The sequence below is a fragment of the Oreochromis aureus genome, linkage group 13, assembly GCF_013358895.1.
Source record: "Oreochromis aureus strain Israel breed Guangdong linkage group 13, ZZ_aureus, whole genome shotgun sequence".
In the NCBI taxonomy this organism is placed as follows: domain Eukaryota; kingdom Metazoa; phylum Chordata; class Actinopteri; order Cichliformes; family Cichlidae; genus Oreochromis; species Oreochromis aureus.
The window spans coordinates 30,523,386-30,544,008 of NC_052954.1; the positions used below are offsets into that span (position 1 = coordinate 30,523,386).

General features: G+C 38.6%; 1 protein-coding gene across 3 annotated transcripts in view; it reads left to right on the top strand.

Annotated features, from left to right (window-relative positions):
* atrnl1a (attractin-like 1a) overlaps window positions 1–20,623 on the top strand; it is a 342,376-nt gene that overhangs the window by 187,896 nt on the left and 133,857 nt on the right. For all 3 annotated transcript variants that reach the window (XM_039621670.1, XM_039621672.1, XM_039621671.1), the window contains one exon: window positions 9,272–9,333. In XM_039621670.1, the coding sequence (XP_039477604.1) occupies window positions 9,272–9,333 (62 nt within the window). The remainder of the gene's footprint in view (window positions 1–9,271; window positions 9,334–20,623) is intronic.

Genomic DNA, 20,623 nt, shown 5'->3' on the forward strand with positions numbered 1-20,623 from the left:
TCATCAGCAGTCATCAAGACAAATTAGGTTGGTTACAGAATAGATACATGTGTAGCATGCGTGTGCGAGAAATGGTCACCTATCATTTATAACAGCAACATTTAGTGATCAAAATCAATGTATTTAATCAATCATCTGATTAGTAAAGCTAAGTCAATTGAAAGATTTTCTCAAGACATTTTGAACAGTTTGAACTTCTAATTCAGAGATAATATTTGAAATATTCAATTGTAATGAAATATTTCAAATATTTGAAATAAACAGAGAAGTCCTGACTGTTCTGTTATTTGGGTTTTTTGCTGCAGTTTGTTGCTGGTGTTTGAGCTGTAGATTGATGCAGGAACGTGCCTTAAGCACCTGTTTAAAGAAGACTGCATCTGCGAGCTCTCCTAACAAGTGCACACATATGGTAGAGCAGGACTCATTTGCATAACATGTAGGTGGAAGCAGCACTTGGCAACTGCTTCACTTTGGTCATTAGGTTCTTATGAATATTCAAATACTGAGGGAGCGTGCGCTGTAAACACATCTCTTTTCATTTAACATGCTGATATTAGCATGTGTACATGATTTCTATATGCTTCATAAGCAACTCTCAATTTCATTTTATAGTTGAGCACTGTCTCACTGCTTTGGGCTGTTATAAAGCTTTAACCCTAAAACTAATATAGAGTTGCATTAAATAGTTTCAGCATATTTATTTATTTTTGTACCAGATGTACAGTAGATATGTATGTGCAGGTATAAGAAATATTTCCCATCATATTGGTTGTTTTAATGGATTTCTATAATCATTTTACAAATAACTTCAGAATTTAGTTTTTAAATATACTGTACTTAAGCTGGTTTTATAGTTTAAATGACTATTAATATTACTTTAATGAATAGCACTTAGGTGTGGAGTAGGATTCCTCTTTTAATACTCTTAATACACTAAACTCGAGCATAGGGTTAGTTCAGCCAGGCCAGTGAATATATTAAAGTCAAGTGAGCTAATACAAATAGATAAGATGACTGCACAGCCAGCCACTATCAGCAGACTGGTAAAGCCTCCAGATACTGTACATCTGCAAGCCGCTTTGAAACCCTACTTCAGTCTAACACCTCCTTTTTATGCTGTATTTGACTCAATCACTGGCAAATGTGTTGGTACTGGTGCCTGTTTAGTGCTCTACAGGTTTCTTTCTGCTGCTCTATACTTTACTCTGCTTTATGCTTCCCACATGCATATTTGGAAGAACATTTGGGCAGATGAAATATGTACTTAACTGAAATACCCTTGCTATATTCCTCAAGGTTGGTAGTTGTTATGAAAAAAGTAGTGACTAAACTCAAATACTTTGCATATATTGAACATAAAAATAGTCTTTTGATTTGGATCTTAATACACAAAATCTCTCTGCTTGTCTGCTAACTCCCCTACACAATCACTTCAGCAGCCAAACTTGACACACAGGTACATCTTAGGCTTCTGACGATCAGGTATTATAACAACATTGTGCTGCCTAGCAACCACCTATGAATAGATTAAATGGCGTATTTGTAATGTTTATGCATGTATAACAACTTAATAAAAGTGCTGCCATTTTAATTGCATGAGTATCTAATTTATAGCCACAAAACATTATCAGTTATGATAACTGATGATGCCATCACATTGCCTGGCACCCACCTAATAGACTAAAACGACTTTTACATAGTAGGGCTTATGACTGTAGTAGCCCACTTATTTTTTAGACAGAGAATGGTTGACAAATTATCAAAATTATCAATTAATCATAGATCATTAATTATGCATATTCACTTTTTCTGGATATTAGCAAACAGTCACTCTGTTCAGTGATATCTTGAATACTGATCCCTTTGTTTTTGTTGCTTTTCTCGGTGTGATTAAGTTATCAGTTTGCCAGAAACACAAACAAGTCTAACAATGTTGTAGCATTTCCATGAACTAGTTTTTATAATTAAAAGGTCCCAATTGCTGGTTTGAGTGAACAATTTATTCTTCTTTGGCTTTGTAGAAAAAAATCCCTAAAATGGGCACCACATTGAGGCCTTCCTCAACATGGTGCCCATCATTACTGCCTGAAGTCTGTGTCAAACATAAGTTCCAAAGCTTCCACTTACTGTTTTCAGCTGCTATAGGTATGAGTATCTATCAGGGTCTCTGTGTTATAAAGTAGTTTCCCGGTGATGGACTGTTTTTTTCAGTTAATATGAACCATAGTTCCACTGCCCTGCAGCCTTGATGAAGATTAAGTGAGAAGAGTTCCTCGGCTGCTCTTTTCCATCTCCTTTTCCTTCTGTACTCTCTGTGTACTCATTTCCTTTTTTTCCCCCTTTCGGTGCATCCCTTTCTCTTTTTCTCCTTTTCCTTTTACCTTCCTGTATTGATTAGCAAAGCACTTTCTTTTATTCCACGTTTTAACAAGCAGCCCTTGGTTCAGGGTTAGGGAAATCAAAGGCAGCCCACTGCTGTCACAGCTCTTAAGCTTGTCCCCAGAGGGCCACTGGAGTCCCTTCATAATGACTGGACTGTAGCACTGGAGTCCTTGGAGCCCTCTTTATGTCATTCCTGTTCTTCTCATCTTTTACTCCTCCCTTCCAGTCCTTTCTCTCACTCTCTTCTCTGGTAATTGCAGTTCTGACTAGCCGGTTGACCCCTGACCTGAAAACAATTACATTCTATCATGTGTTTGTGCTGTGGTGTGTGGGTTGTTTCAGTGTTTGTCTGAGTTTTGGAGAATTCCCTTCTTTAGTAATTTTTTCTGACCCCTTCTCCCTGCTGTATTTCCTGTAGCTGCAGTTTGTGTTAGGATCAAGTCTGCTCCAGCAGACGCACTCATCGTACTGTGTCAGAGCTTTGTTATATCACAATAGAAACATCTGTTCTTCTAACATTATAGTCATTTAAATCTGTAAGTGAAATATCCTGAGGCATATGTTTTATTCGAAACCATTGTTCGGTGTACATGAATCAGATCTTTTTCCCGAATCCTTCATCTTTTTCTTTTGAGTCTGAAACTCATTTGAACCTAAAGTGTTTTGTAGCATTGGCCACTAACTCTTGCACAATGAGCAATATTAAACAATATTAAAATTCCCAACTACTTTGATAGCAGTATGTGTGTTTGTGTCACACCTCCACAGTGTATTAATGCAGCTTTGTAGCATAGTTTGCTAATGTTAACAACATAGCACTCCACCCTTCTGGGTCAAAGCACCAATAACATGGCATTGGCCAAAATGCTGATGTTAAGGCTTTAAAATGAGCCCAAAACCAGTTGGTGATGTCACCGTAGCTCTGTCCATTTTGTTGAAGGTAAATTCACTGATTCTGTTGTGAAAAACAGAATCAGGTTTTTTATTACTATTACAGCAGCTGCAGGATATTAAACTAAAACCACTAACCTCAGTAGAGCTGTTCCTACAGATGCATCAAAACTATGAACGGACTTTAAAAAAAAAAAAATGTATCAATAAATAATTCAACATGCAAAACACATAGGAGCACTTTCCATTCCATAAATAGCATATACTGTAGTGACTCATGTAATCGCTCTTTTTCAATGTAAATTTCACTAAAGATGTCTAATCTTTCAGGAGTGCAGTACTTACCATTACAGTATCTGACATTGATTTGTCTTAAGCCCTTTTTGGATGGGATTATTGTTGCCTGGGGACCTCATGTGATTGAGAAATTACCCCTCCTACTATCTGTGTAGGTTCTCAGTCATCCAGATCACAGTAGTTTTGAGATCTTGGGGAAAAAAAAGAAGGCAACTGGACTTCCTATATTAGTCCTGTGTTAGAATCCCTTTATTAGAAGTACAGTTACTCTTTATTTTCTATCACTCCTGCTCCAACCAGCTGTTTCATATGTTAGTTTCACAGATTCAATTCATTTCAATTCAATATAGTGCCAAATCACAGCAACAGTCGCCTCAAGGCACTTTATATTGTAAGGTAGACACTACAATAATACATAATACATACGGAGAACAACCCAACAATCATATGACCCCGTATGAGTAAACACTTTGGTGGCAGTGGGAAGGAAAAACTCCCTTTTAACAGGAAGAAACCTCCGGCAGAACCAGGCTCAGAGAGGGGAGGGAGGGGAGGGGGGGCATCTGCTGCGACCGGTTCAGGCGAGAAAAGGAAGACGGTATAAAAGACATGCTCACACAATGCATGAGAAAGGTGGCTGACTCGTTTCCAAACTTAGCTTTTTAATGATAAAGCATCACTTTAAAAAACACACAAAGATGTTCATTCAGAACATCTTTCCTACAAAACTTGTAGGAAACAAAGGCAACATCACCAAGATGTGATATCATCTTGGTGAATGAGGCTAAAATTGTCACAGGACATTTGTCTTTGATGCGATTTTATTGACATGGCTTTTATTCCTAAGGATTGATATTGAAAATGACTTTGGCAATTACTCCAAATTACTACATGGGTCCATAAAATAATCAGAATCAGAATCAGAAGACTTTATTTATCCCCAAGGGGCAATTAACATACAACAGAGCAGCATAACGTTGAAGATAAGGACAATAAGAACAGGCAATAAGAGTGAGATAATAAATACACAGAACAATAACACCATGTAAAGAATGGTAGCAGGATAAAAACATGGCTATACAAATAGTTTAGGGCACTTTCTTATATGCATCAGTTTTGTGTTTAAAAAATGCTGCAAGTTATACCATGGCAAACTGCCAAGCTATAAGTGTGCATAGGTCTTTGCTGCCAAAATCTAAATGCAATAGTATTGCTGTACACCACTCTGCAGTTTTTACTTAAAGCATATTAAACCTGTCAAAAAACACAGTTAAGTTTGCTTCGAAGAAACCAGCAAAAACAGTAGCTTGAAAATGACCATAGAATTATCTCCTCTGTATCTCAGTAAGAGCTGCACAGATATAGTACATTTCTTGTCACTATTGAAATGAATTAAGTTGTACTTAAATTGTCCAAGTTATACTTGTCTGATGGTAATTTGCTCATTCTACGTATGTGCACATTAAGCTTGCATTATGTGTTTGTCCTTGTGTTAGATTCTCGTTTGTGGCTCTGCAGTGGTGTGTGCTGGGAAGAAAAGGGTGTGGTCTAAACATCTTATTGATTATAGTTGTTTAACGACTGCAGTTGTTGTAAATTGAAATGATGGTAGTTGGCTGGAGCTGGTATGGGACTCATGAGTGCGTGAGAGAAAAATTAGGAGCAGTGTAAACTTACTGCATTAAGTGCAGCGATCATAATTTGTCCACTGTGCAAGTTTGTGTTTGTGTTTGTTGCATTTGTTTTTCAATGTACAGGATGTTTATCCATTGTTTGACAGTAAATGTGTATGTATTTTTTTTTTTTTTACCTTGTTGCAATATGTGTGTACACTCATAATAACTCTTTACATTGTCAGGGGGGAATGATGTAAACTGCTGCAGTAGAAGCCTGAATGCAAAGCCAGGCTCTTTTCTCCCTGATGCCTGTATTAATGCTGTGTCCCACTGGACCAAAATCAGCTTTTCTGCAGCTTTTTCACTGTCAGGCCATTTTACCTGCTGCACAAATGCTGGTAAACCTCTTAAGCTCATTCTGCCCCATTTCTTTCCCTCTTCCCCTCCCAAGTAGTCTCAAAGGATTCACCAAAGACAAAGACGCAGCCTCTTTGACTATTAGGGCCATTTAAAGGTATCCCCATGTTGAACATGGCTGAAATACAGTGCCGTTATTTTGATGCCTCCCATCAGTATTTATTTTATATTTTACAACCCCAGTTAGCTGCAGTGGTTTAATGTTTTTAAATGCATTTTTCACAGTCTACCCCTTACAATGCTATGTGCTACTAAACACACATGTGGCTTTGCCTGTACCACTTTTATATCATCTTAACGTTTCATGAGAAAAAGTGTGAGATTTTGACACCTTTGTCATTTCGCAGTAATTGTCTTTCAGACTTTTTGCCTCTTAACATAAAAATGAAAAAGAATAAGAAAGTGCGGGTCTGTCTAGCATAGGCTGATTTCTTATTAAACAACTGATGCACATTTAAAGACATCTAAAGTCTAATTGTTAAGAATTTATTAGATCCTAAAGTTAGCTTTTAACTTCAAGAGAAACTCTGAGGGCAACATAGTAATTAGATATCATAGTCTCCTCTGATATCTTCTTTTGTTCCAATGCACTTAATATTAAAAGCATAAGCTGCATCAATTTCCTTATGAACATAATTTAATTTACAGTTGGAAGAAGTGAGATTTCTTCATGAATGACACATTTGTTATTTATATAATATGGTTTGATCTTCATCTGCATGTGAGTCACACTTTTATGCACAAACTCACTCAACAAATAAACAAAAACACAGGTCTCAGATGTTGGGTGTTCTAGTTAAGGAGGTAAGACAAGGTGTTAGCTGAGCCCCTGTAAAGAAACACATACTGATAAAGTACGCTCTTCTCAAGAAGGATTGGTTGGTATGAACTAAGCCTCAATCACAACAACTTTCTTAGGACCTTAATATAAGCATTATGTAATATGCTGGAAGTTTGAAAATGCAAAAAGAAAGCTATTCTAAAGACAGATTTCCATTAGTCCACAATAAGACAAACAGTTTACAAATGTAGGAAATGTAGGGCTGTTGCTATTCTCTATACGGGTGAAGCTCTGTGGACAGTGAAGGAGAATTTGAAGTTTTTGGCAAAAATGCACAAAGTTCCTTTAAGGAAAGACACTGCCAAAAACTGTCTAACTGAGAAGCATGGTGGAGGTAGCATCATGGAATAGGGCTGCTTTGTCGTTTGGCTGTCTTGCAATCACTGTGGGATCAAAGAATTAGAAATTATATTAGGACATGTTGCACAAGAACATCTGGGCAGCAGTTCCTTAATCTTATGAGTGGGTTCTGTAGGTTATCTAGTAAAACAATAAACCAAACCAAAGTAAATATTCAACAGAGTGCTTGAAAGAGAACTAAATTTAAGTTTTGAAACTCCAAAGCAAGTCACTGACTTTTACCTAATTGAGATGTCTGTGGCAATGCCTGCTGTGTGCCATCAAGACATCAGTTGATGATGGAGAAGTTTCAGAAGCAAGTTTAGGATAAATCTGATGAAGCCTATTGCTGTTAAAAGAGGACCTAAAAGTTTCAAGGCTACATTTTTGCATTTGTTCAGTTAAGCCATTAAAAAAAGCTTTTTATTTAAGTTACTGTCAAAATAGCAGCAAATACAAACACATTAAGTTTTAAGCTGTTGAAAAAACTCCTTTGTGCAAAGGTTTTTAATTGGTAGTCATCTCAGTGGGACTTTGACAAATCAATTGTTGTTTGGTCTGCTGCTGTGCAACTTTTCAGTTCTCCATTCTTGTATTTTCTTAACCAAGAATGCTCACTTTCTTAAATGTAACCATATTTTAAATGAGTGGGTAAGAGATTGGGAAACGCCATTTGTAACAGTCATACTGGTTGAGCTTGGAAGACACTGATAGGTAATCAGTTTTCCTGTGAAGCAGACCTCCTAATTGAATTACTCCATTTAATTAATAAATGGATCAATGCTCTAAGATGATCATTACAACTCAGATTTTACTCTTAGTTTTCTGCCAAACAAGAGCAGTGATTTTAAGATACTCTCTTTTGCTCAATGCACTGGCATACCAATACTACCTATGGCACTATGACTACTACTTCCCCTGTACATCTGTACTGGATGTGCTGCTAGCATGAAATCATAAGTGAAAACAAACTCAACATATAACCAACCAGTAGCAGTCAGTAAATTTGTGCTGTTAAGAATTTTACTTTTGTACACCAATATTCCATTTTTTTAATTATCCTCATTAACCACTGGTCTTTGGTCGACTTGGTCATTTGGTCATTCATCTTAGAGCATTGATCTGTATCAGGAGTCTTTGTGCCTTCTAACTGTAACTGAAATATCAGCTTTTTGTTGTCCCTGCAGGACAGGAAAGTGAATGGAAAATCAATTATTTTTCTAATAAATAATCCTCTTAACATGATGGATTTGAGACATAGTCAGCAGTGGCTTTTCAGGAGTTTTCATATCTGAGAGCCAAAACTGTACTCTGAAGCCAGAAGGCACATCTTACATAGACACAGAAAAACACACAGTAAACTCACACAGCTGTTCATAAACACGGATTGTATTGAGTTACAGAGTGAGGGATGAGATGAGGTGAGAGGTTAGGATGGCTTTCATGCTGTTAGGAATGTGTGTGGGCGTGTATGCTGATGAAACGAGTGGAAATATAGATAATACATCTTTTAATATTGCAAAAACAGTACAAAAATGTGGCTCATTTAAATGTGCAAAAACTAGATGACATTTTTGGCCACTTAAAAAAATATGATATGATGCCCTTTTTAAACTTTATGAGCCTTAATTAGTATAGCAGACACTGGAAACATGGTAAATTGGAAGCTTGGATTTCCACAAGCCATAAAGAAACATTGTTTGATAATCAGCCAGGATGTTTTATTCACTCATATGTAATTGTGCTTTTCTTTGTACTGGTTTAGAAATGTAGAATAATCTGTTAAAGTTAAACCAGTTAATATCTGCATGGTTGAAGACGACTGCAAAAATCAATTTACAATAATTACAATAAATACAGAGTGTGCATTGACTGAGTCGACATGTTTTAGATCTGTGGCTTTGAACACCAGGGTGTCACACACTGCACCAGCATCCCAGAACAGAAAACATGATGGATGATGCAGTCAGTGGATTTAGTGGAGCTATAGCATTCAGTAGTTTGTCAAATTTCGATTGTTGAACAAAGTGCTGCAGAATACTGGAGAACACAAAAGGCCAGAAGCTTTTAGTCACAGGCTAATCTTATAATAACCTGCAAACCATACGGTGGTGCATCACATTGTATTCTTTGTGTTTGTGTCATGTTTGAATGTAAAAGGCAGGAATAAAACCAATGTTTTTTTGTAAGTGGTCTGAATGCTGGCCTTGGATAAAGAGAGATGTTTAACAGATACTGTTTTAGTTTCCAGTGCTCTGTAAAAGGAGAGATAACAAAACAGTGCAGTGACTTTTGTGGATTTTATAGTCTGTGTTATTCTTACATTTTACAGGAAGAAGTTTTGTTGGAAAAAGTTCCAATCACAAACGGGAAGAGAAGAAAATTTGCATTTTAACTGTTGTTCAAAGGTCAAATATAGGCAAAAAGTCAAGCTTTTACACTTTGGTCTAACCTCCTGCATTCTCTTTCCCTTTCTTGTCTTTCTCAGATTGCTTTCTCTCAGCACAACAGCATCATGGACCTGGTGCAGTTCTTCGTTACCTTCTTCAGGTAAGTTTTTATTGTTTTTTTGATTGTTATATTTACTTATTTACTGCGTCTTTCATGCCGAGCATCCACCAGCTCCTTGTAGGGCTTTGCTGCTCAGTGGTTCAGCTCCCAGAAGATCTTTGCTCAACTGAGCTTTAACCCGAACTCACAAAGTTACAGTAGGAGGCAGCAGCCTCAGGAAAGACATTTAACCCTCAGCAGCTGTGTTACCTTCTGCAGGAGAAGTGTGGGTTGCTAAGAAAGAGCATGGATGCACAATTGTTTGAAACATAATTTTATCCTGAAGAAAACCTGCAGGATTAATAAGATGAAGGGTTTTACTTGTATAATGTATAAAGTTGCTGTGCATGCTCTTGAAAGAATCGTTTTATGAAACCTTAATGCTTAAAAAAAAAAAAAAAAAAACGTATCCAAATGAGTTGCTTTGACCTGCAAATCAGCTAATTAGTGGGCTCTTTGAAAAAACAGTGCATTATTAATAAGATCATAAGAATTTCATAGTTGTTTTTCATACCTTCTCACCCACTTGAATTGAAGAAAATATATGAATTTCATATAAACTCAAAATGCTGAAACCTAAGAATCCAGTGAAATTAACTATGAGTTTTTCTTCACTATATTTGTTATGTTTCTGTTATTATAATAAAGCTATCATAGCAAGTGAGGAAACATTCACTAAAAGATTAATTTATATAGTAATATTTATGACATACTTGCTCTTGGTATACTTTTTATTGTATAAGTGTAAGAAGACAGTCCCATACAGTACACTATTAGTGTCCAGATGGTTGATTCTTCATAGTCAACAAGGTGAGTATGGAACACTGCATTGAACCAAAGAAAATGATGGTCTATTTAAATGGTACCTAAACTTTAATCATGTCTGGGTTCTTCAAAAACACATTATAAATAAAATAACAATGGCGATAAACAGTCCAGTGTTATTTACTACTGTGCATGCTGTACATGCTTGTCTTTTTAAAGTAACCAGTCATCAACAGCCATCAAGTTGAGAATCACAGCTTCTGGGATATTACCGAGCACTTCCATTCAGCGCAATTCTTTCCTTCTAGAATTAAGTTTTTCAAGGCAGAGTGTAAAAAGAGTGACCAGAGCCACAGAAATAACTCATCATTTCCTTTTAGTCGCATTATAGTCTTTCATGTGGGAGAGTATTAAAGATTTCCCAGTACCGAAGTACCAGTACTTGGAGGACAAGCTTTGATCCAACTGTGTAAAATACACTTTCTGGTAACTCTCTAGAGGGTAGGCCTAAGAGAAATCATTTTTTTTATTGCTTAATTTATTTTTTATTTTAAATATCCCACTAAATTCAAGGAAATCACAAGAACTTGGAAATCAATTGATTCCCCAGAAGCAGCAAAAATATGTTCGCCTATCAGAATACCACTTACTGCACAGATGAGGTTTTATCATGTTTAAATATATAACTTGTTTGTATTTGACATGTGTTTATTCAGACAGTTTGAACTGAAACAAATGCAAACAGACATAAAAATAAAGTGTATGAGAAAAAAACAGAATTTATACAATTCTAATGAGTTTGGAAGTCAATATTTGATCACCTTTATTTTTCACCATCGCCTGAAATCTTTTAGGCAAGTTTTCGTAATTCCATTAATTTTGACAAGATCCCCAACATTACTGCCTGAAATGCAGCCCCAAACCATGACAGAGCCTCCTCTACATGCTTTACAAATGGCTGTCATAATCAGTGCTGTAGTGCTCCTGACCTACTCCAGGAACCAACATTTTCAGATTTGGACTAATCACTCCATCAGATCTGTTGCCAATGGTCTTCATTCCAGGTCTTGTGTAGTTTGGCATACCCCACCTTTTTTCTCCCTGTTTCTCTTCCTTAAGAACTTCTTGACAGCCAACCTTCAACTGAGACTTTGGCAAACAGTAGATGGATCAACCAGGTGCCAAGGGCCAGGTGCATCTCTCAGGTCCTGCGTCACGTCTTTGCTGGATTTGTTTTCCAGTTTCTTAAGGACAAGACTTTCTGATGTTATTCATCTGCTGTAGTTTTTTTGTCCTCCACCTATCCGGTTTGCTCAAATTCTTTAATGGCACACTGCACACATGCTGCCTGCTGTGTTGGCATATTCCAAATTTTCATCTAAAAGCTCTTTTGGAATCATCTTCCTGGTGCAGAAATACTATTTATGGCTGTAAAACTCTGTTTCCCCTGTTACTTGTTAATTTTGGATTTCTGGAGTTAGTTTTTTTGTTGCTTGTTAGACTGCCTCTCTCACTCTAATAAAGGTTCATTGTCCATTTCTTCATTCTGTCCACATTATCCACACATTATGACAACTATAGTAGAAAGGCAGCGTTCAGCAGCCAGTCTAGGAATATATCATCATTGATTATGCACAGAAAAAAGTCAAAAGATAGAAAGAGTTTTACATTTACGAATCAATCAGTTCAAAGCAGTAAGAACATAGATGATGGGAAGCTACATGGGAAGAAATGGCTTGGTTACCCATCATGTTTATTTGTGTATATAGAGTCGAGCTGGCTGTGGACATTTAAAGGAATCAGCACAAATAGACATGAAACAGGACAACATCCTGCTGTCTGTGCGTTTTCCTTCTTTATCTTTCTGAGGCAGGACGTTGTTTAATAATATTATTATTGTTTTTTGTTGTTTAAGATAAATGTAAATAATTAAATCCAAAAATAATTTCCATTCCGTCGATGGTTTTCCTTTACAATAACTCCACTAGAAAACACACAGCCTGTCTTTTTTTTTTTTTTTTTTTTGGACTGGGTGAGAGTCGTTTGTGTTACAGCTCACAGTCATGCAGACCCACACTGGATCTAATGAGACTGTTTTGGGAAAGATGTCTGGAATGAGCTCTGCTGTCTTCAGGCAAGATTCTGCCACTCAGCTCTGACGTCGGACAAGTGTGTGTCTCTGTCTGTGTTAGTGTGTGTGTGTGTGTGTGTGTGTGTGTGTGTGTGTGTTATTTCCTGTATATGTTCACATGTATCCTCTTTCCTGTGTTCATGCTTGTGTGTGTGGGAGTGTGTGTCACTATGCAGCCATGTGAGGAAGTGAGACGTTTTTGTGCCCAGGGCCGGCTTCCGGACATCGGCGACCTTTAGGCCAGCATAGAGAGATGATGTCATCATTCAGGGACAGTGTCAAGTTTTGCCGGGAGAGTTTCTTGCATATGTGTATGTATGTTAGTCACTGCTATGTTTATGAGTTGCTCTCTTCTGCACTGCAGACTCGAGAAAGGGATATGTGCTCCAACATGGGGACTTTTCTTTCGATTGTTGGTTTATTTGCAGCATGTTATATAATGTGATGTGCATTTTTTTCTTTAAGCTGTGGAATAGATATTCAGATCTCCATCTCATAACAGATATATTACATTATAAATTAAACAGTCAATTAAAAGAAACATTTTTTACAGCCTTTCTTACTGATACATAAAAAGCATATATTTTTATTAACATAGAATCCATGTAGATATAGCAGTGTCAAACCTTACAGCTCAAATTTAAAAATTTCTTCTTCTCTCTGTGGTGAGTTCATCAAAGGGTTTTGAGCAGCAGTTTTTGCCAATGTTGAACCGAAAAGCAAAAAAAACGGCCCATTCTCGTTCCTATAACGAGGTGAACAATGTGGCCTTTGTGTCTGTGATATTGGGTTATGAAATAATAAGACTTGTCACCACTATGCCAACATTCCCTGCTGAGTTTGGAAGTTTGTTCACTTACAAATGTATGAAAAGGCTCTCTGGTAGTTTCATTGTTAAGTAGAGAGACAGAATATCAACCAAAGATCCAGACACATATATTACATAAAAGTTATAAATGGCTGTGTGCCCATCTGGCATTACCTAATAGACATACATTATTTAATAGATTACAGTCAGTCAGTCAGTTACAGATCATTCTGATGTCAACTTGTGTGTATAAAGCACACCTGTACACAGAATCAGTTTCTTCCATTCCAACCTCCCCACCATCATTGGCAAGACCAAAGAGTTGTCAGATGATGTCATGGACTGTAGATCTGCACAAGACTGGAATGGATTAAGACCATCAGGAAGAAACTTGGAGAGAACTGTTGGTTATTCAGAAATGGAATAAATGCAGAATGCTTATCGATTTCCCTTGGGCTCATGTGGGAGAATGATCATGAGAAATGGTAGATGATCCAAAACGACACAGGAAGATGCTTGTCAAAGTTCTGAATGCAGCTGGGACCAAAGTCACCAAGAACACCTGCTGTGTTTGAAGGAAGAGAAATGCTAAATATGATCCAAAGAGCACCGTGGCCACAGTCAAGCACAGAGGTCAATCTACGTTGCTACCCTCACCTATGGTCACGAGCTCTGGGTAGTAAAGAATGAGGCTGTGATACAAGTAGCAGAAATTAGTTTCATTTGAAGAGTGGCTGGGCTGTCCCTGAGAGATGGGGTGAGGAGCTTGAGACTTGGAGTAGAGCCGCTGCTCCTCCACATTGAAGGAGCCAGTTCAGGTGGTTTGGGCATCGGACTGGGATGCCTTCTCAATCCCTCCTAGAGGTGGTTTTCTGGGCATATCCTACTGGGAGGAAGCCCCGGGGCAGACCCAGGACTCTCTTTAGAGATTAGATCTCTCTGCCCCCTGGATGAGCTGGAGGAGGTGGCTGGGGTGATGAATACAATAGGAACTTGGACCCGAAGGCAAAGCTGATACACCATCACCTAATAAACAGGTGGAGTTGTCACAATACTAGAACTTTAGACTTGATACCCAGAAAAAAATAGTTACTTAAATGGTCCTGAAGGAGCTTTCTGTAATCTCTGTAAATTCCTCAAAGTTCAGTGTTTTGAAAGTCATGGGAGGTAGGGTGGGGGTGGGGCAGTGTGCCATCTATGCTGTATGAAGTTGTGTGTAAAACTGAAAGAGGTGAAGATGGCATTGTTGGTGTTGAAACTGTTCGGTATTGGATGATTATCTGTTCAGAGATTAATTGTTATTTATTAGTATCTGAACAATTCTTGATAACCCTTTAGGGTAATTGAAGAAAAACTCTAACAAGTATGATAAATTAAATACAGTCTGTCGTCAAATGTTGTCCTTACCATGTCCACATGCGGTGCTGTAGATTCTGTGTGTGTCACAAGTCTGGACTTCTTGGCTTGTGTTGCAGTGTGCGAGTGCCAAAGAGCCTTAGTCATGTGTGTGTATGTGGGGGGTAGCCTTTAGGCAGAAGGCAGAGTGATGAGATGCAGTCTGGCAGTGGGAATGTAGAGAAATTGAAAGATATGCAGCTAAGGCAAAAATCAGGACTGAAAGTAAATATTGAACATGTATCTCCATGTCAGTTAGTGAACTGATTTACCCATTTTATGTGTCTTATTACCCTAAAAAAGACATTTAATTTCTATCTCTGCAATAACCATTACAAACTTCTAAAGAGGGGTCAACACCTTTAAATTCGGTATGTTTAGGCAACCAAATCTCTTGGTTAATGTTGGGGAAAGATTGAGCTCTGGGCTAACACTGCTTTGTGCATGACAGTGATCTACAAATGTCTGTTGAGTATTCAGCAGTTAATTCAGTAATTGAGCAATTAAGTGTCCTTCAAAATCAATTTGGTGAGGCAAATTAGTTACTTATAAACATATTTTGTCAGAGATAGGTGATGGAACCTGGCCTCCATTGCTCCCTGAAGAATTGTGTGACAGTGTGGTGTGAAAAGGCATCGTGTTTCTTTTGGCGTTGCTGGTCAAAAATCCACAACAGTCTTATCATATCATAATTAATGTAAATGTAGAAATGCGGTGCAGCCGATTAAGTAGAGGACTTTTACCCACTCCGAGTTGAATCCTGTATGAAGCCAAAAGCCTGCATGAAGCAGGCTTAAAACAGAGGGGGGACAGCTGCAGGAGAAGGGTTGCCTATTTTCAAATCCTTAAGGGTTTTTATTTTTCAGTTCTAGATTTCTGCCTACTGCAGCTTTAATTACAGTCCAAAAATTTGAAGCAGAATGAAAGTTGGTGACATGAGGGCAGAAGGGAAAAGAGAAAAGACTGAAATGCTGCAGTATTAAACAATAGCTGGAGAAAAAGCTCAGCCATTATTAATTTTGTGTGATATTTTGAAAATGGCATCGTTTTAAGTGTAAATACAGTCTCGTAATGACTCATATCGATCTGTGTTGGATGTGCTTTTGAAAATTAGGCCCAGATGTTTAAAGACTCCCTGAGTAGTTGTAAAATTTTCTTCCACAAAGAATCTACAGTTTAAAAACTCTCCTCCCCTCATCTTCCTGTCTCTCCCACCCTTCATCCATCCTCCATGCGCATTCTTTTTCATATCCAAATGAAGGAGAATGGCTATAATTAAACAGCATTTATGTTGCTCCTCTCCACAGTCTCAGATGCTAATTGGTGACACTGCAGCTCGGCTTTGTCCAATTACTCCCAGCTCTGACTCACTTGATTAGCAATCAGTTTCATTCTCTCTCTTTTTCCCCAAAACAGCAGAGACGCTACTCGGCACTAAGTGGCTCATGAGACTCCCCGAAATTGCCCACGTCATTTCAAAATGACCACCATGACCAACATCCACTTCGAGTTAAATTCTCCGTGGAGGTTTTCTCTTTGATCAAATATCTGGGTAGTGACCGAAAGAATGAGATTGCAGACAAGCGGCGGAAATGAGCTTCGTCTGCAGGGTATCTGTGCTCAGGCTCAGGGTGAGGGTGCTTGCTCATGTGGGAGGGGCTCAGAGCAGAGCTGAACTTTAGAGCAGGTCCTTTCCGCATTGAAAAGAGCCAATTGAGCTGGCTTGGAAATCTGACTAGGTTGCCTCCTAGGTAAGGAAATGTGGACGGGTTCTACAGGAAGGAGGTCCCCCTCCAGGACAGACCCAGGACCCAGGCATGGCTTTGCATTCAAGTGCAGATAGCTACGAATTAAACTATTGATCTTTTCAGCATCGTCCCTAGTTACTGAATTTTTCAGATTTTAGACTTAAGTCAGTATAAGGAAGCTGACTGAGTGGCAGTGGGATAAACCAGTGGTTCCACCAACCTGCCAAATATTATGATAAATAATATAACACACGAGCACATCAGTGCATTTTTCCCCTTACCTGCCATGAAAGATGACTGCTCTCTCTGTGGGCATAGTTCTTCAAGAGGCTTCTTCCTTTTAAAATGAGTGCTGGTTCACAGGGAACCGTTAGACAACTGACATTGTCTAACACTGTAAGATATTTACCTTACAGTATGGAGCACCTTGCCCTCACTCTATTTTCATTCATTTTTTATTTTTGCTTCACTTGCGGTTTGATTAGGTCTTGGCACCAAAATTATCAGGTTATATTTGCATGTTGAAAAGTGATAGTTACGGATTCCCAGTGGGAAATGTCAGCGTTCCATATGTGATTAATTGGAAGACAGACCAGATGACTTATTGCAGAGACCAAATGAGTCAACTTAAATTTAATGGTGGTTTTATCCAGACTGTGCAGCACTTTGTAACTGTTTATTTTAAAGAGTGCTTTAAAAATAAATTATAATTATTTCCTTTGCTGAAGTGCCAAAATCAAGGCTTAAAAACAAACAAACACACGCACACACACACACACACAAAGAGAAAACACACACATTGAAAACATTACAGTTAGAGAACCTGCAGCTTCTCTCCCATGCCTCATGCCCTCAGCCCGTCCCTACACTTAGAGTTGATTTGCTGCTTTAGCAAATAGAAAGCTGTTTCTGATTCTGTGCTATCTGTGGCCCATGTTAATTGACTAGCTTATTTTTTTTTCCTACCTTTAGGGGTTCAGATGATTCACTGTACTTCCCTGCATGTGTGTGTTCTTGTGTCTGTCGTATGTCATATGAGCTTTTCTACATTTTTTTGCCAAAGGCTGAGTCACTTAAAAAAGAAGGAATAAAAGCCATACACATTCTCACATGGACCCAGAGTCGTTCCTACACATCCCTCGGTTGTTTAATCGTTTCAGTTGTTTTTACCTGTGGCTGAAGAGTCTTAAAACTAAACCTATCAAGAGGCTCAGTTGAGTGTTAACAAACCCACAGGACAACCCTATCCTCCCCTTCTTTCTCCTCCCTAATAATTGTAATAGCCACAATTAGCCATTCTGCTTCATTGGTTAGATGGCTAAGCTCAGGCCCTGTGGCCCATTAATGGTGAGCTGAGGTAAAACAGATTGAATTGGGAATCTTGTGCGTGATTGAATTTGAATCTGAGCCAGCAGAGGGTTTTTAGAATTTAGAGAATGGGAAATCATTGCAGCGGAGTTACTGAGTGTGTTTGTCTTTGCAGTAATTATTCTGGGGAATAGTTGCTGTAATCAGGGTCTGGTACTATCCGGTGTGAGGGTTGCTGAGCCTGTGAAGAAATCAGGACCCTGTTATGGTCATGGTTTAAGTGGTTCTCCAGTTAGCCGTGGATGACCAAAAATAATGTTGTGTCATTTAAAAAAATCTAATTTGTCTAACTGGTGACCACTTAAGTCAATAAAACAAGCATTTTATGTCTATTATTACACAATCTTTGGGCAATGGAAAGACACAAAATACATACCGCATCAATCTGTCATGTATTCACTTTAAACAAAAGCTTGGCTAATCACTGACCCGCCTGCATACCTGTCATGCAGATGCCTAACTCCATATTTTTATTGCTCTATTAGAATAACTACATAACTACAACCCCATGTTCAAAAGAATTCTTATTAAATTCTTGCTGGGTTTTAATGCAGGCCCTTAGTTCACCCACTGAATGAAATAAGCTATTGTAGCTTCCTTTAGCCTCAATTTAAGCCGCTTTCCTTCAATGCAAACAGCAGCAGGTGGACAGGCTTCTGTGCTCACAGCCAGAGTTGCTGCTCATAGTGATTGACTGTACATATACTGACCTCACTATTAAATCTGTGTTAACATACATATATATTTACTACAGCAAAATGGGAAAAAGGTTCCCATTTTGCATAAATGCTTACATAGTTCTCTCCCAGTGTACATTATGCTGTATAAGGCAAAAGAAGTCAATGGTGAACACTGAAGTCAGTATTTGGTACAACCACCTTTGTTCTTCAACAAAGGCTGAACTCTTTGAGGCAAGCTTTCTTATAATTTATTTAAATAGCCTTCAGAAATGGTTCTCCGGACTTCTTGAAGGATGTTGGCTACCTCTTTCTTCTCTCTGTCAAGATATTTCCACACTGCTTCAGTAATGTTGAGGTCCAGGCTCCGAGGTGGCCAATCCATGACTGACCATGTGTTTGTTTGTTTTTTCCTAGATACGCTGTTTTGCCAATGTATTAGGGATCATTTTCATGCTGTGAGAAAAATCTGTTGCCAGTCCGATGCTTTCCAGATAGTATTGCATGATGGATTCAAATCTGACAGTACTTGTAGGTGCTCATAATTCCATCAGTTTTGACAAGAAAGCCACTGGTTGAAATCACTCATGACAGAGGCTTCACTGTATTTTACAGATGGCTCCAGATACTGTTGTATCTGCTGTACACACTGACAATGATTTGAAGCAAACATGTGAAATTTGGATTCTTCACTCCCTACCTGTACCTTAGCATACTGCAACCTTTCCCCTTTCTTAAGAAGAACTTCTTGACAGCTATCCCTCCACTATGACCATTTCTGATGACACTTCAGTGAACAGTAGAGGGATTAACTGAAGGCCCAGCTGCATCTCTCAAGTCCTTTGTCAGATCTTTGCTGTTTGTTCCCCTATTTTTTAAGGACATGACTTTCATTTCTTCTCTCCTCCCCTTATCTAGTTTCTTCAAACTTTTTTAAAGACACACTGGTGAGATATGCAGCGAATAGCTCTTTGGGAATCATCTCCATAGCGCAAAAATACTATTTTATTTCTTTTAGACTATTTATCTTTGGCTTTTTCATAGTTTCAACTAAAGAATGGGAGAAAAAAAGTGTTTTTATGACAAGCTGGTAGTAATATAGAGTCTAAAGATACAGTTAGTAATTGGAGGTGCCCAGGAGGCATCCTTGTCAGATGCCCGAACCACCTCAGCTGGCTCCTTTCAATGTGGAGGAGCAGCGGCTCTACTCTGAGCCCCTCCTGGATGGCTGAACCTCTCACCCTATCTCTAAGGGAGAGGCCAGAAACCCTTTGGAGGAAGCCCATTATTGCCGCTTGTATCCGCGATCTCGTTTTTTCGGTCACTACCCACAGCTCGTGACCATAGGTGAGGGTAGGGATGTAGATTGACCAGTAAATTGAGAGCTTTGCATTTACACTCAGCTCACTTTGATAGACATTCAGGAAAAAAAAGTCTTACTCCTTGAGAACAAAATCTAAAGCCATGAAAGGTGGCCCGATACTTTTGGTCAGTACTGTAGGTGTTTGTACCATGTTTGTTTTAACCCAAGAAATGAAAGACATTGTGATGCTAGATAAAAGCTTTCATAATCTGCAAAAGTCAGCAGCAAGAATCTTGAAAGCGGATGGTTTTCATCCAGCAGCAGCAATGAGCATCTTGTCCTCACCACCGGAGGGGATTTCCTAGTTGCGATGTCTCTGAATGCAACTGAAAAGTCAGTGGACTGAAGAGGCCATGACTGCAGCCTCGTCACCACAATTGGTCTGAAAATGTCACGCTCATTACAACACTAATACCCTTTACAATGCTGTCATCGCCATACTGAGGGATGGGAGAGCACATGCACACGCACTGACACACACAGAAACAGATGAAGAGCAGGATTGTTTCAAAGCTGCTGTCCTCAGCACTTTCTCAGGGACTTCCTGTTGTTAAGTCTTTGGGTGTGCTTGTTTTGAGTTGCTGTCAGAAGTTCTGCTTGAGAGAGAAGCTTTGTGTTTGGCCTGATAACTTTGGCCTCCAGACATTGAACTTTGTAACAGAATGTGTGGATGTGTGTGCGCATCAGTGTGTAAATGAAACCTTGTTCTTTGTTAGAGAGCATCATGTCGCTCATTGCCCTCTTGCCGCCCTTTTGTGTCCTAAAATCCCCAGCTGCCTGTGGTCACTGCGGTTTTGTATCTTGCAGCATATTTCTCAAGAATTCCTCCCTCCTTTTAGCCTATGGTCTGCAAAAATTGGAGGTAAAGGGGAGGAAATTAGTGTGGAAATATACATTTATGGTTGTATTTTTATACTAAGAGCTGAAAAGACAGTGCAAGCTCCAAGTATTCTCCAAGTTGTGCTTAAATGATTGTGTTATCCACAGATACTGGACCCAGGATAACCCCAACAAAAAAAACATTAACAGCTAAAA